This window comes from Dinoponera quadriceps, unplaced genomic scaffold, assembly GCF_001313825.1.
Source record: "Dinoponera quadriceps isolate SergipeBrazil2010 unplaced genomic scaffold, ASM131382v1 scaffold2503, whole genome shotgun sequence".
NCBI classification, from domain to species: domain Eukaryota; kingdom Metazoa; phylum Arthropoda; class Insecta; order Hymenoptera; family Formicidae; genus Dinoponera; species Dinoponera quadriceps.
Window position 1 is genome coordinate 392,922 of NW_014556563.1, and position 11,952 is coordinate 404,873.

General features: G+C 39.0%; 2 protein-coding genes across 4 annotated transcripts in view; both read left to right on the forward strand.

Moving 5' to 3' along the window:
* The window catches only part of LOC106747845 (growth factor receptor-bound protein 14-like), a 336,864-nt gene extending 334,457 nt beyond the window's left edge, over positions 1–2,407 (forward strand). For all 3 annotated transcript variants that reach the window (XM_014625782.1, XM_014625783.1, XM_014625784.1), the window contains one exon: positions 1,136–2,407. In XM_014625782.1, coding sequence (XP_014481268.1) covers positions 1,136–1,291 — 156 coding nt within the window. In that variant the 3' untranslated portion in view covers positions 1,292–2,407. The remainder of the gene's footprint in view (positions 1–1,135) is intronic.
* An 8,639-nt stretch (positions 2,408–11,046) lies between these two features.
* LOC106747843 (histone-lysine N-methyltransferase SETMAR-like) lies at positions 11,047–11,403 on the forward strand. Its single transcript, XM_014625768.1, has one exon. It carries the CDS (start codon positions 11,047–11,049, stop codon positions 11,401–11,403), a length of 357 nt encoding a protein of 118 aa, XP_014481254.1.
* Positions 11,404–11,952: the final 549 nt, after the last annotated feature.

An 11,952-nucleotide genomic window follows, 5' to 3' on the forward strand; every position in this document is an offset into this window, starting at 1 on the left:
AAAGCAAAGAAATCATTATCCATACAAATATGACTATCGCTTGGGCCAAAATAAACAAGAAATTTACGATTTTAACAGAATAGCGATACTTTAAAACGAAAAGTTTGATTTTTGTTATCGAATATTTCGTTTTAAAAAAGTGTCGCCATTTTATTAAATCTTCGTTTATTTTGTTTCAGACGATTGCCATATTCGTATAGATGAAAAATTTGGTTGATTTTCGTGTTTTATATAAAGTGAAAGCTCTAATCTTGTGTCCTCGCTGAGAGAAAAAAAAGTCTAAAAAGTAAAAAAATATTTATTCGAATATTAACATATTTACTTATAGTAATGTACATATTTTTACACTGGAAAATATTTTTTCCAAATGAGAAAATAAACTTTTCCTTAAATCTGTGATTTTTTTAAATGGAAGCAATTATTTATTATATTTAAATAAAAGAATTCAAATTGAAAAATAAATATGTTATTAATACCTACCGGATATTTTTTATTTTTTAACATTTTTTTCTTTGAGAGCACCTTTATAAAACAAAGGATGTTCCATAACGGATCACAAAATGACTTGTGTAACACTTAAATGATCAAGTATAGAGATTTATAAAAACACGCAAATGTTATTTAAATATAATTAAATATATGTCTACCAACTTTTATATTCATAAGTTCAGTAACTTAAACAAAAAAATATCAAATTTCGTCTAAAAGTTTGTCGTCTAGATAGGAAACCCCTTTAGAGAGTGTCAAAGTAGCATTATACAATTTCGGGTCGTGCCAGTTTGTTACGATTTGAACAGCGGATATACTCGATGCACTCGCGTAAGGACTTTTACACACGAATTGAGTAATCGCAAACATAAGGTGTAAACTTAAGAACTGAAGAACCAATCAGGATATTGCTTTTGGTTTGTGTACTCTAGAAGAAGATGGGAGCGACGGTGTAATTAGGATTAAGACCAAGTAACTAGAATTCCAACTTACCAAATCCTAGTTACTTTTGCTTACAATCAGATTTACTGTTAGAGAGAGAGAGAGAGAGAGTATGTGTGTGTGTTCTATTTTCTTCTAGAGTACATAAATCTAAGGTAATATCCTGATTGGTTCTTCAGTCTAAATTTACGTCTTATGTTTACAGTTACAGCAATTCGAGTGTGCGAAAGCCTTAAACGACGTCGAAAGCGCCGAAGCTACGACACGACGAGCGGAAAGGAGACAAAGCGACAAGCCGGACGGACAGATCGGCGGCGGCGTCGACGCGTTCGACCGAAAGAAACGAGCCGCCGAAGAATAGAGCGCGTGAGCCACGTAGGAAGAAATTATGAAGAACCTATATAGAGTTTCCGAAGCAGACAGCCCGCATATCCGTCACACGCGTACGGGTTCTTTACGATAATTCACGCCTTTCTTTGGCGTCAAAACCACCAGTCCCGAACCTCGCAGCGCTATTGAGAATTGCGAACAATCGTGGCGCGACGCGAGAAAGAGAGAGAGAGAGAAAAGGAAAGAGCACGTGAAATAGAAACCTGCCGTGCTGGCAAAAGATAGACTGACGTGAACAGCGCGAACGACACGCGGGAGATTTCGGAAAAATAAGAAATCTCCGACCTAGCGACCCCCTCCTGTCTCGCCGAATACGGTCGGCATTGTGTGTGTATGTATGCTGTTTCATTTCTTAGATGGAAAACTCTAGTTTTTCAGCTGTACGCATAACCGATAAAGTTGAAATATAACTCTAATTATAATAATAGGGTAATATTGACTCTAATTTTAATACCTTATGCATGTGAAAGGCTAAAAGTTGTGTAATAGTGGCAAATTTCCGTCTAGGGAATGGTACAGCATACGTGACACCAACTATACCGCTTATCTCCGCGTTGCACAGTTGTGTTACAAGACTCTTTCGGAAAAAAATTGTATCACTCTCTTATCACAGTAGCCAGATTTGTAATTTTTTCTTTAGTTTAAAAATAATAATTCGTCAATGAAGATAGATGGAATTTATTATTATTATTATACAGCGCAGTTTGTATCCCAGCCTGATTCTTCTTTGTTCGGGTAATCCGCAAAACTTTCATACAAGAAGCAAATATTATCTTTGATTAACAGCTCTAAAAGCCGTACCGAAATAAGAACCGGCAAAAAGAACTGCAATTCTTGAACTTTTTTGTTTCCGGCATAAAGTCGACGCAGCCCGAGCTACATTAACGTACGTATTATCGTTGTGCGAAGAGACTTATAATTCTACGTAGCCAGAAACGAGAATATCGTTCCCGAAATATTCCGGGTGAATTCTGGCACTTCGATATCCCTTTAAGACAACCTTAAATATAAGATGAACGGACGTCGGAGTGAGCCTTAGCGCGCACTGCGAGCGGCCGAATTCGCCGTAACATTGGTTGGCACGACGTCAGAGGAGGGGGGGGGGGGGNCGTGGCTGTCGCGGCTGATTAGCGAGCGCTCAGGGTTTATAAAGCGGGCGATTATCGGCCACAGCGCATCGGGAGATATGTATGGCCGGTGCTGGTAGATACAGTCATGCTGATGCACGACGACGACGGAGCGAATGTCTCTCCGTCGGCGTCGCGGCTTCCGTACGTACGTACGTACGTCCGTCCGTACGGCAAATTTATCGCCGAAAATAAACTGCGTGTCGCAGTACGGGTGCCAACTAGTGCCATATGGTACTAGTGGGCTGGAAAGAGTTAATAACGAAACGCACGCGTGACTACGGCGAGAGACGTCCGTGATACACGTCAAGTTAACCGGCTATGCCGCTCTACAAAGTTCGCTCGTAAATTCCGGCACGGCATGCGGGACGTTTCATATTCTAAATGATAGGATACGCGCGGCTGCAAACCTTTCTGCGCTCACTCTCTCTCTCTCTCGGCAGTGCGCGCGCACGCCCGGCAATAATATCGGCCGAACTTATTCGATATTGTCCGAGGTGGAAAGTTATAGGGTCCACTTTCGGAATGAGTTATCTTCGCTCGTGTTCTGAAAATGCCGTTTGAATGAGGGAAAGAGAGGAAGAGAGAGAGAGAAGCTCTTTCCTTCTTCGAAGTCGAATCGAGTCGTGGCGAGGAATGCGCTGGCGAAAACGTCGAGTCCGCATTTTCGCGACGCGCGCGAGAATTTCTTAGATTTCGCGCGTCTCCGCAGAAGGATGCACTTTTTCTCGAGACTCGAGTCGAAATTCCGCGGCCCTGTGTTAAGACTTTAGTTCTGTAATAGTGGTGAGCTAAGACAGCAAAATAGGTTCTAATTATATAATTTACTATTACCCTTTGGCCATGTAATGACGTTTTAAATTTCCGTTATTTTTAACATCGTAATAAGCTGTTCAAGGTAGTGTTTAAAATTAAATATCTATAGAATTATAGGTTCAAGAGAGAAATTAATGTCAATTAAGTGTCATTATCGTCAAAGTAGGATTATATTAGTCTATACCCTATCGACACAGGACCGTCCTTCAAATTTTTAGTCTCTCGCCACAATTGTCGTGTTTTGGTGACATCAGAAGCGGGAAAATGTATGTTTGACATTCTTGTGAAATATGTCGAAATGAAAGGATATATATATATAAAATGACACTTAAGATGGATCGAGCATATTGCAAAATATTTCGAACACTTGCCTTTTACTTTGACAATCAAAAAATAGTCATAAGATTAACGCGACAAAATCATGAAAGAAGACTAAAAAAAAAATTGTCATGTTAATTTGACGGTTCCATAAATAATCGCAAATATTATTTTGTGAATATATCCTTTTATTTCAACGTATTCTGCAAGAATTTTGGTCACATGTCTTCTTGCTACTAACGTCATTATTCACAAGCGACTGCGACGAGGAAACAAGTTCTTTAAAAATTTAATCTACGATACAGCAGCCTGATGTACGATACAGAGGAGCTAAGAGATATCAAAATAGATTCCAATTATATAATTTATCCCTACTTTTTGACCGTATAATGGTGTCTTAAATTTCTGTTTTTCATTTCTTATTTTTGGCGTCAAACAAGTTGTTCAAGATAACATTAACCTGATAATGCCTGACAGTAACATGTTAGATTTAAGAAGTCTAAATGTGTTTTTTTTTCACTTACTTTTTTTTCTACGTTTCCATATTTTTTTCTTAATAATAAAGAGTAGAAGTGAGGTATGGTGCCTTGCCATACCTCACTTCTGCTCTTTATTATTAAGAAAAAAATATTTGGGCCCACGTGACGATTATTATTATCCAGTCTGATCCAATGAAACAACTGGACTCCTGATGGCAGTCTTGTTTACAAAGGCAGTAAATAAATTGGCAATAAAATTAATAATACACGAAAGATAAAGATCTAAAAAACCATGATTTTTACTATTTTCTTAATGATGTAAGCGTTAAAGACCAATGGTGTTGCTTGAATGTTAAGGAGATACCGGATCGACAGCCGAACTTCGACGGAGAAGCGCTCTCACCTAAAAGGAACTAAAATTCTTGACATTTTTAATGTGACGCGGGAGGATTATAAAAGTATATAGGAAAATGCGGTGGAACAAGTAAATAATACAAGAGAGAGAAAGAGAGAGATTTCTACACTATTACTGTTCCATTTATTATCTTATCCACTTATTATCTTATATCTACACTACGCGCGTGTAGATGCATAAGACCCGTTCAACCACCATACTTTCTTATCAAGCCTTTAGTCTTAGTTTTGTTAATACACCGTTGTTTCTTAGTTCAGTCTAATGTGCGGGCTACAGTCATTTTTGCATGTATGTACAACTTATATATTAAACGAACGTTTGCATGACTTTTGACGGCTGTGCCGCGCTTAACAGTGCAGCACTGTGTGCGCTTTTTGAATTTTCTTTCATTCTTAATCTCCCGTTCACCATCACGCATTTTGCAAGCGTGTATATTTTACGCGTGTGAAAGGGCCCTAAATTTTGCAAAGCCATTTCGGGGAATAGCGGGACCTCTGATGTGTGTCGGTAATCACCGATTACTCCGGCATCCTCTTAAAATCGCGTTTGTTTTATATTCTCAGGATTGATATTAAATTTGTAGAATTAAAGGTTCCAGAAGGAAATCAACAAGCGTTCAATACCAATGAAATACAATGAACATAACAAGCGTCGAAGTAGGTTTTCGCTAATCTACAGAGGTCGTGTGTGAGTGGACGCGAACTATTCTCAGCGCTAAAACTACCGACGACTAACGTGTATCTTTCCTACCGAAGCGGGTTTAAGTGCGATTTTTGAAGAAAACACATCCAATCCAAAGGAAAACAAATATTCGTTCGTTTACACATTGTCACCCAAATTACGGGAAATCTCGGAGAATGCATCATTCAGAAATTGGAGTAATTTTTATGAGAAGAACCCGGTCGTCTGACCGGTCGTGGTAGGTTTAAAGTGTTGAGCGCGTCAAAGTGGCATCGAAATTTCAACCCGGGGGGCTGTCCGAGTCGCGATTCGATTACACTTCGATCGGGCTCCCGCGACAAGTTCCCACCGTCCGGCGGCATAATTGCCCTCCTCTCGCATCGTCACGTAATGCAGCGGAGCGGGGCGCGGCCTTGCACACAGCCCAGGCGGGAGAATTTTCCTCCGGGCGGTTAATCGAAACAGCGCGCGATCCCGGGAATTGATCGCCGCAAAAATGCGGCTTCCGCCGCTGATCGCGCGGAGGAGCGAAGGGGGGAAAGAGAGCGCGCGATCGTTCGAAGGGGTCATGTGCAGGCGGGGGACGGAAGAGAGCTGCTCGGTTGACGAATGCGGGGATCACCTTGCGCGAACGGGCGCGCGCGCGCGTTACACCGAAAGTCCATTTCGCCGATATTTTCGCGATTATTCGAGGGAGAGTGAGGGGGCGGGGGAGGGGGGGTGCAGCTCCACGGTCAAATTTAGCGTGTCGCGTTACAATTACCGGCGTGCGCGCGTAATCGCCCGCGAGCCGCTCGCGAAGATAAGCGTCGCGCGCGCGCGCGCGCGTGTTACGTAACTCGCTCGCTCGCTCGCTCGCGTAACGACACGCGACGTTAACGACGAGCGTCGCTCGGTCGTCGCGCGCGTTCCTCGTATTTCATACGTGGCCGCGCGAGGAGGACTCTTTCCGGCGCGAAGCGAATTCACCGCGGTGTCCTTCACGTACGCCTCTACTCGGTGCATCATGGGTATTACCGCGTGTTACGCGTGCTTTATTACGACGACGGGTGAACAGATGATGAAAAAAAAAAACCGGACAGCCCGGCGCCTGACGATTTTATCGTCGATTATTTCATCGTCGTACGTTCGACCCCTCACCTCCCCATCTCTTTCTTTCTATTTTTGTCTATCGTACGATTTTTAATGTTTAATCTTGGAGTCTCGATCTTCCCTCTGCTAATACGTTCATTCGTCTTAGCCGCGAACTAGATTGCACTTTTTATCTTTAGACTGAAGCAAATATGCAGGGTGCCCCAGATCAACAGAGACGCAAACTTTGCGAAGGAACGGTTGTAGGTGAACAAGATAGGGGGGGGGGGGGGGAANAACATGCAAAATTTCGAGTAATTATTGAAAATGGCCATGTACAGAGGCCTGTTATTTAATTAATAACTAAAAAAATTTGTGTGTTATTTGCAAAATGGTAAAGAACTTTTTTGTTTAGAGTGGCATAATTTACAAGTATACGACAGCTGTTAGCTAGCGACAGGTTCAAGGTTCAATGTATGTCTGTCGTGCCAGTATCACAACTTGCAGATTAGGTCATTATGAACAAAAAAAAGGTATCATTTTGCGAATAACACGTAAATTTTCGAATTATTAATTGAAGAATCCTCTATATGGCTTCTATACATGGCTATTTTCAACGGTAACAGATTTTGTGAAGGCGTAGAACGGTTGGATGTAAAGAAAAAAGTCCACTATTTTATAAACAACATGCAAAATTTTGTATTAGTAATTATTTAATATGGCCATGTTCGCAGGCTTGTTTAATTAATAACTCAAAAATTTACATGTTATTTGCAAAATGGTAAAGGACTTTTTTGTTCAAAATGTCTTCATGCACGTGTAAGCATTACATTGTTCTTTCTCACTTCTATATTTGTCTTTTGATGTTTCTTATCTATCTAGCTTCTTATCTGTTTCTTATCTCTCATATCGGTTCGTTATCTACTGCTCACGAAGATCTCTTCCCAAAGCGTGTAATGAATAACGCACTCCCCCCCCCCCCANCCCCCCCCCCCCCCCCCATTCCACCCTCTCACACACATCGTATTTTATTTTAATTTTACTTTTATACCATTTTATTTTTTATGTCATGTATACTCTGTTATAGCACGTAACGCTACATACCAAATGTCCTGAGAGAGACAGAGTTTCCCCGAAGAAAATCAATAAACGCCATTTATCATTATCATCATCACCATCTCCCCTCCGACGTATCGATTGATCTTGAAATGTTAGAAAAAAAATACGATGCACCGAAAAAATATATTGTACGCGGCCCAGCATTCATCGTAATTTCCACCAGCTGTCGATTCGCGAGTGCCGCGCAGGGCACGCGCAGAGTAGACCCTGAAAAAAGACGACAACGCCGAGGTGAGAGTGAGAGAGCAGCGGCGGGATGGACGAGGGGGTGAGAAAGGAGGAAAAAAGTGCAACGCGGGCGCGCGCGCGTGTGTCGTAACATACTAATTCCGGCGCGCTGAGCCTCGCGACGAGCGCGTTTCGATCTATGTATAGCGATGATGCGGGATATACACATGCGTGCTACCGCACGACCTAATCTCCGTCTCGTACTCTCCGACCCTCCTCCTGCTCCCTCCACCCTCCCCTGTCTCTTTTCCTCTGACGTCTCGCGATTTTCTCCTCCCTCGCCGTCCTCGGCGAATCTCTCGCTCTCTCTCTCTCTTTCTCTCTCCCCCTCTCTTTCTTACTCACCATCTGGTTTCGCGCTCTATCGTGCGTGAACACGTGAGCAGACTCCGCGTGTGTGTAAAATCGGCTCTCTCTCTCTCTCTCTCGTACATAGAAACGCGCCGCCGTCAACTTGGCTTGACAGACAGTTCGGCGGCACGCCGATATCTCATGATGACGCACGCACGTGTATGCGAGCGTTCTCTTGCCCGCCGCCGCCGTCGTCGTCGGGCGAACAGATAGCGTATGATCCGCTCGGCCGACACGTATCCTCTTCGCAACACGGGACACGTATACGCGCGCAGTCACGCTACCGGGGAATGTATTTAATTAACTTATTGGCCGCGGAAATATGTATAATTCGATCGGCCGGCTCTCGTCATTTTGCCCGATTGCGCGTGAACTGCCGTCATTGAAAATTGCCGAGCTGGCTGAGGGACCCTCGTACGAACTTGCCGCTTTAAAATTGTACTGTATTTTTTCCCAGTCGAAATTTGCCCTATGTTAAGAATTTAATTTTATGATATAGTAGGGTCTAAGATGGCAAAATAGGTTAAATTCTAATTATGTAATTACTATTTTCGCCATGGTGATGTTTTAAATTTCCGTCTTTGCTGTTTTAGTATGAAAGTAGGTTATTTCAAAATAGCGTTGAAATTTAATCTGTAGAATTAAAAAGTATAGAAGTTAACAACTGTAATATCGTCAAAGCAGGTTTTATTAGTCCATAAGGCCACCCAAGTAGGCGCAAATTGTGCTTAAGATAGTTGTAATGTAAAATAAGTTTTTTAAAAGTTTTTATTTCGTTGAAACTTTTATTATATACAGATTTAAAAATATGGCCTAATTATTGACGCAATTAGAAAACTATTGACTATTCGAAAAATCTACTCTAACGATAACTGAGATATGACTGAAATAATTCGAAAACTGAGGTATTCGTAACTAAAGCTCACTTTTTATACATTTTTTAAATATATATTTCTTGAGATTATAAATAAATAAATAAATAAATAAATAAATAAATATATATATATTAGATCTACCGGAAAGTTTTATCTGATAATGCCATCTCAAGTCCTCCAAAGGTGAGTCATTCTACAGAAATGGAATCCACAAATTACCATCACGCTGGGAAAAGGTTATTAGTAACAATGGAAATTATATTGTTCAGTAAATATTAATAAATGTACTGAAAATGTATTTTCTTTTAATTAAAAAATGGACAGAATTTTCCGGTAAACCTAATATATATGTATCTTTATAATATCCCATTTTAACCTCTATTTTTAATTTTTTTAATTTTCATTTTTTCTAATTTTTTAAATTATTTTTAATTTTTTAGGATTTTAATGAAAAACTACTGTGATATTAAGGACTAAGCTAGTGTAAAGACATTATATAAAAGTTTCAGAATTATTGGCCATTGTGTTTTGAAAATATAACCATAGAAAATTTATAATTAACAATAATATCCGCGATATATGTACATAAGCATATATTTCAGTATTTATGTATTATTCTCTATTATGCGTGTACTTCTATTAATTTTGATGTATAAATAAAGCATTAACAAGAAAAATAAAAAATAAATAATATCTCCGTTTTCATAATATTGTGTATATTTCTCTGACTTTTATTAATTAATTTCGGAAATTTACAATTATCATTTAGATAATTAAATGAAATTATAGGAAAATATTTTTTTCAGCAAATAATAGATTTAAGTAAGGACCTCTTAACTATTTTAAGAACGTCAAAGAAGCATCAAAATTTCAAGTTGAGTTCTCGTTTTTTTCCTTTGTCAGGTGTCCGAAATGTTAGATTCTTAGTGGTTTATTAGATTTCCTGCTAAATTCATTTAGACGGTAGTTTCAAGATTAACTGTTTATAATCTATAATCTATATTCTATAATCTATATTCTATAATCGCAGCAATTAAAGTTATTTACAAATTCACCGAAACAGTTATGAGAGAGAGCTTGGGACGTTTGAACGAAGCACGACTTTAACGGCAAAAATTCATTTTTGATGCTCAATAAAACTAATTTCGAATGCCGAACTAGTTGAAATGAAGTTCTCTAAATTGTACCGCTTGTTTCTGCTTAATTATCAAGTTCTTTCGCGGTGACTTTATGCTTCTCAGAGTGCTATCCCGCGATTTGAAATTTTGACTCTATGTTAAACCTTTAATCGTAACACAATAAGAACTAAAATAGCACAATGTGTTCAATTTCAATTCTAATAATATAATTTATACCTACTTTGGCCTTGATGACGTCTTAAATTTCCATTCCCCTGTTTGGGCGTTAAAATGGATTGTTGTAAAATAGGTTCAAAATAACATTAAAATTAAATCTGTAGAAGTAAAAGTTTATGAGAGTAAAGTTAATAAACGTCAGTATCGTTAGAGTAGATTTTTATTAGTTTACAGGAGACATCTAAGTAGGTACGAACTATTCGTATAATATTTGATCCGTGACAATTCTGTTAGAAAAAGAATGATTAATATAGTATGAAGAGACACAATAAACTTGTGCTAAATGTCTATAAATATATAATAAATATGATATATAGACACTTATATAGCTTTGACACTATAACGAGAAAATATCAATGAAACTTACATAATGTTTAACTCGTAAAGAAATAATCGTGTTTCGCGTTTTGGCATATAATACTTTTGACTAGGATTGCCTGTGTCAGGAATTTTATGTTTATGTAAATATATTATATATATCCTAATAAACATACACGAATGCGCGCTATTAGAGAAATAATCGTGACCTCGGATTTTTCCATATTTTGGTATTCTTCACATTTTTATGTATTGATTATAGAGCCTCAAAGTTATTTAACTGTTCTATCTTTAAAGCTTAATCAGAGACACAAAGTAAAATAGAAGTGCATAGAATATTGCCAAATATTTACAGGATAGCTGTTATCTACTTCAATCGTTATCAGAAATTATTAGTTTGGTAAGAAAGTAATGTCGTTTTTCTGTTGCTCCAATTGAAATGTTCATTATTTCATTGTTCTTTGTGCGATTTAGACAATTTTGGTATTAATCGAAAGCTGGTAATTCCACGTTTTGATTTTTGATATTACAGGTGTTCTTTAATCATTAAATTTTGAGAAATACGGGTATATGATGGATCAAGAAAAACTTCATTTTAGGCACTCTATGCTTTATGAGTTCCAACTTGGTCATAATGCGACGGAAACTCATAAAAATTTGTTTTCCGGCTTTGGACCATCTAAAGTTAAAGTGCGTACGGTCCAAAGATGGTTTGAAAAATTCAGGTCGGGTGACATGAAGCTTCAAGATGAATCTTGCACCGGAAGACCAAAGGAGCTTGATGACGACGTTCTGAGGGTTTTAGTGGGTAATGAACTACTATTGACTACGAGGGAGATCGGAGATAAATTAAACGTTAGCCACATAATAATTGAAAACCACTTGAACAAGCTTGGCTGTCTACAAATGGTGTCGTTGGATTCCCCGTGAATTAAGCGAAGAAAATATGGTAGATCGAATTTCTATTGCTTCTTTTTTGCTTGCTCGACAACAATATGAACCATTCTTGGATTGCCTGGTATACTGGTGACGAAAAGTGGATTGTTTATGACAATGTAGTGAGGAAAAGAGCCAAGGTAATGCCAGGCAGTTCGCCTCCTACTCTTGCGTCCCCTACCAATTTGCATCAAAAAAAGCTAATGCTTTGCATTTAGTGGCATTGTCGATTGTCCTATCCACTGGGAACTGTTGCAACCAGATCAAACTGTTACAGCAGACCTATATTGTGATCAGCTAACCCCACTGGATACAAAAATACGTGAACTTCGTCCAGCACTGTATAATCGGAAAGGTGTTGTCTTCCAACATGACAATACCAGGCCTCACCTGGCTTAAGGACGAAGGAGAAGCCCCAGGCTCTTGGTTATGAAGTTTTATCACATTCATCATACTCACCTGACCTGACACCATCTGACTACCACTTGTTCCTCTCGATGCAAAATTTTCTTAAAGGAAAAAAATGTCGAAATTTTCAAGATG

What these genes read in the sequence shown, in the direction of transcription:
- LOC106747843 (XM_014625768.1), top strand. Translation starts at nt 11,047, where the DNA reads ATGGATCAAGAAAAACTTCATTTTAGGCACTCTATGCTTTATGAGTTC.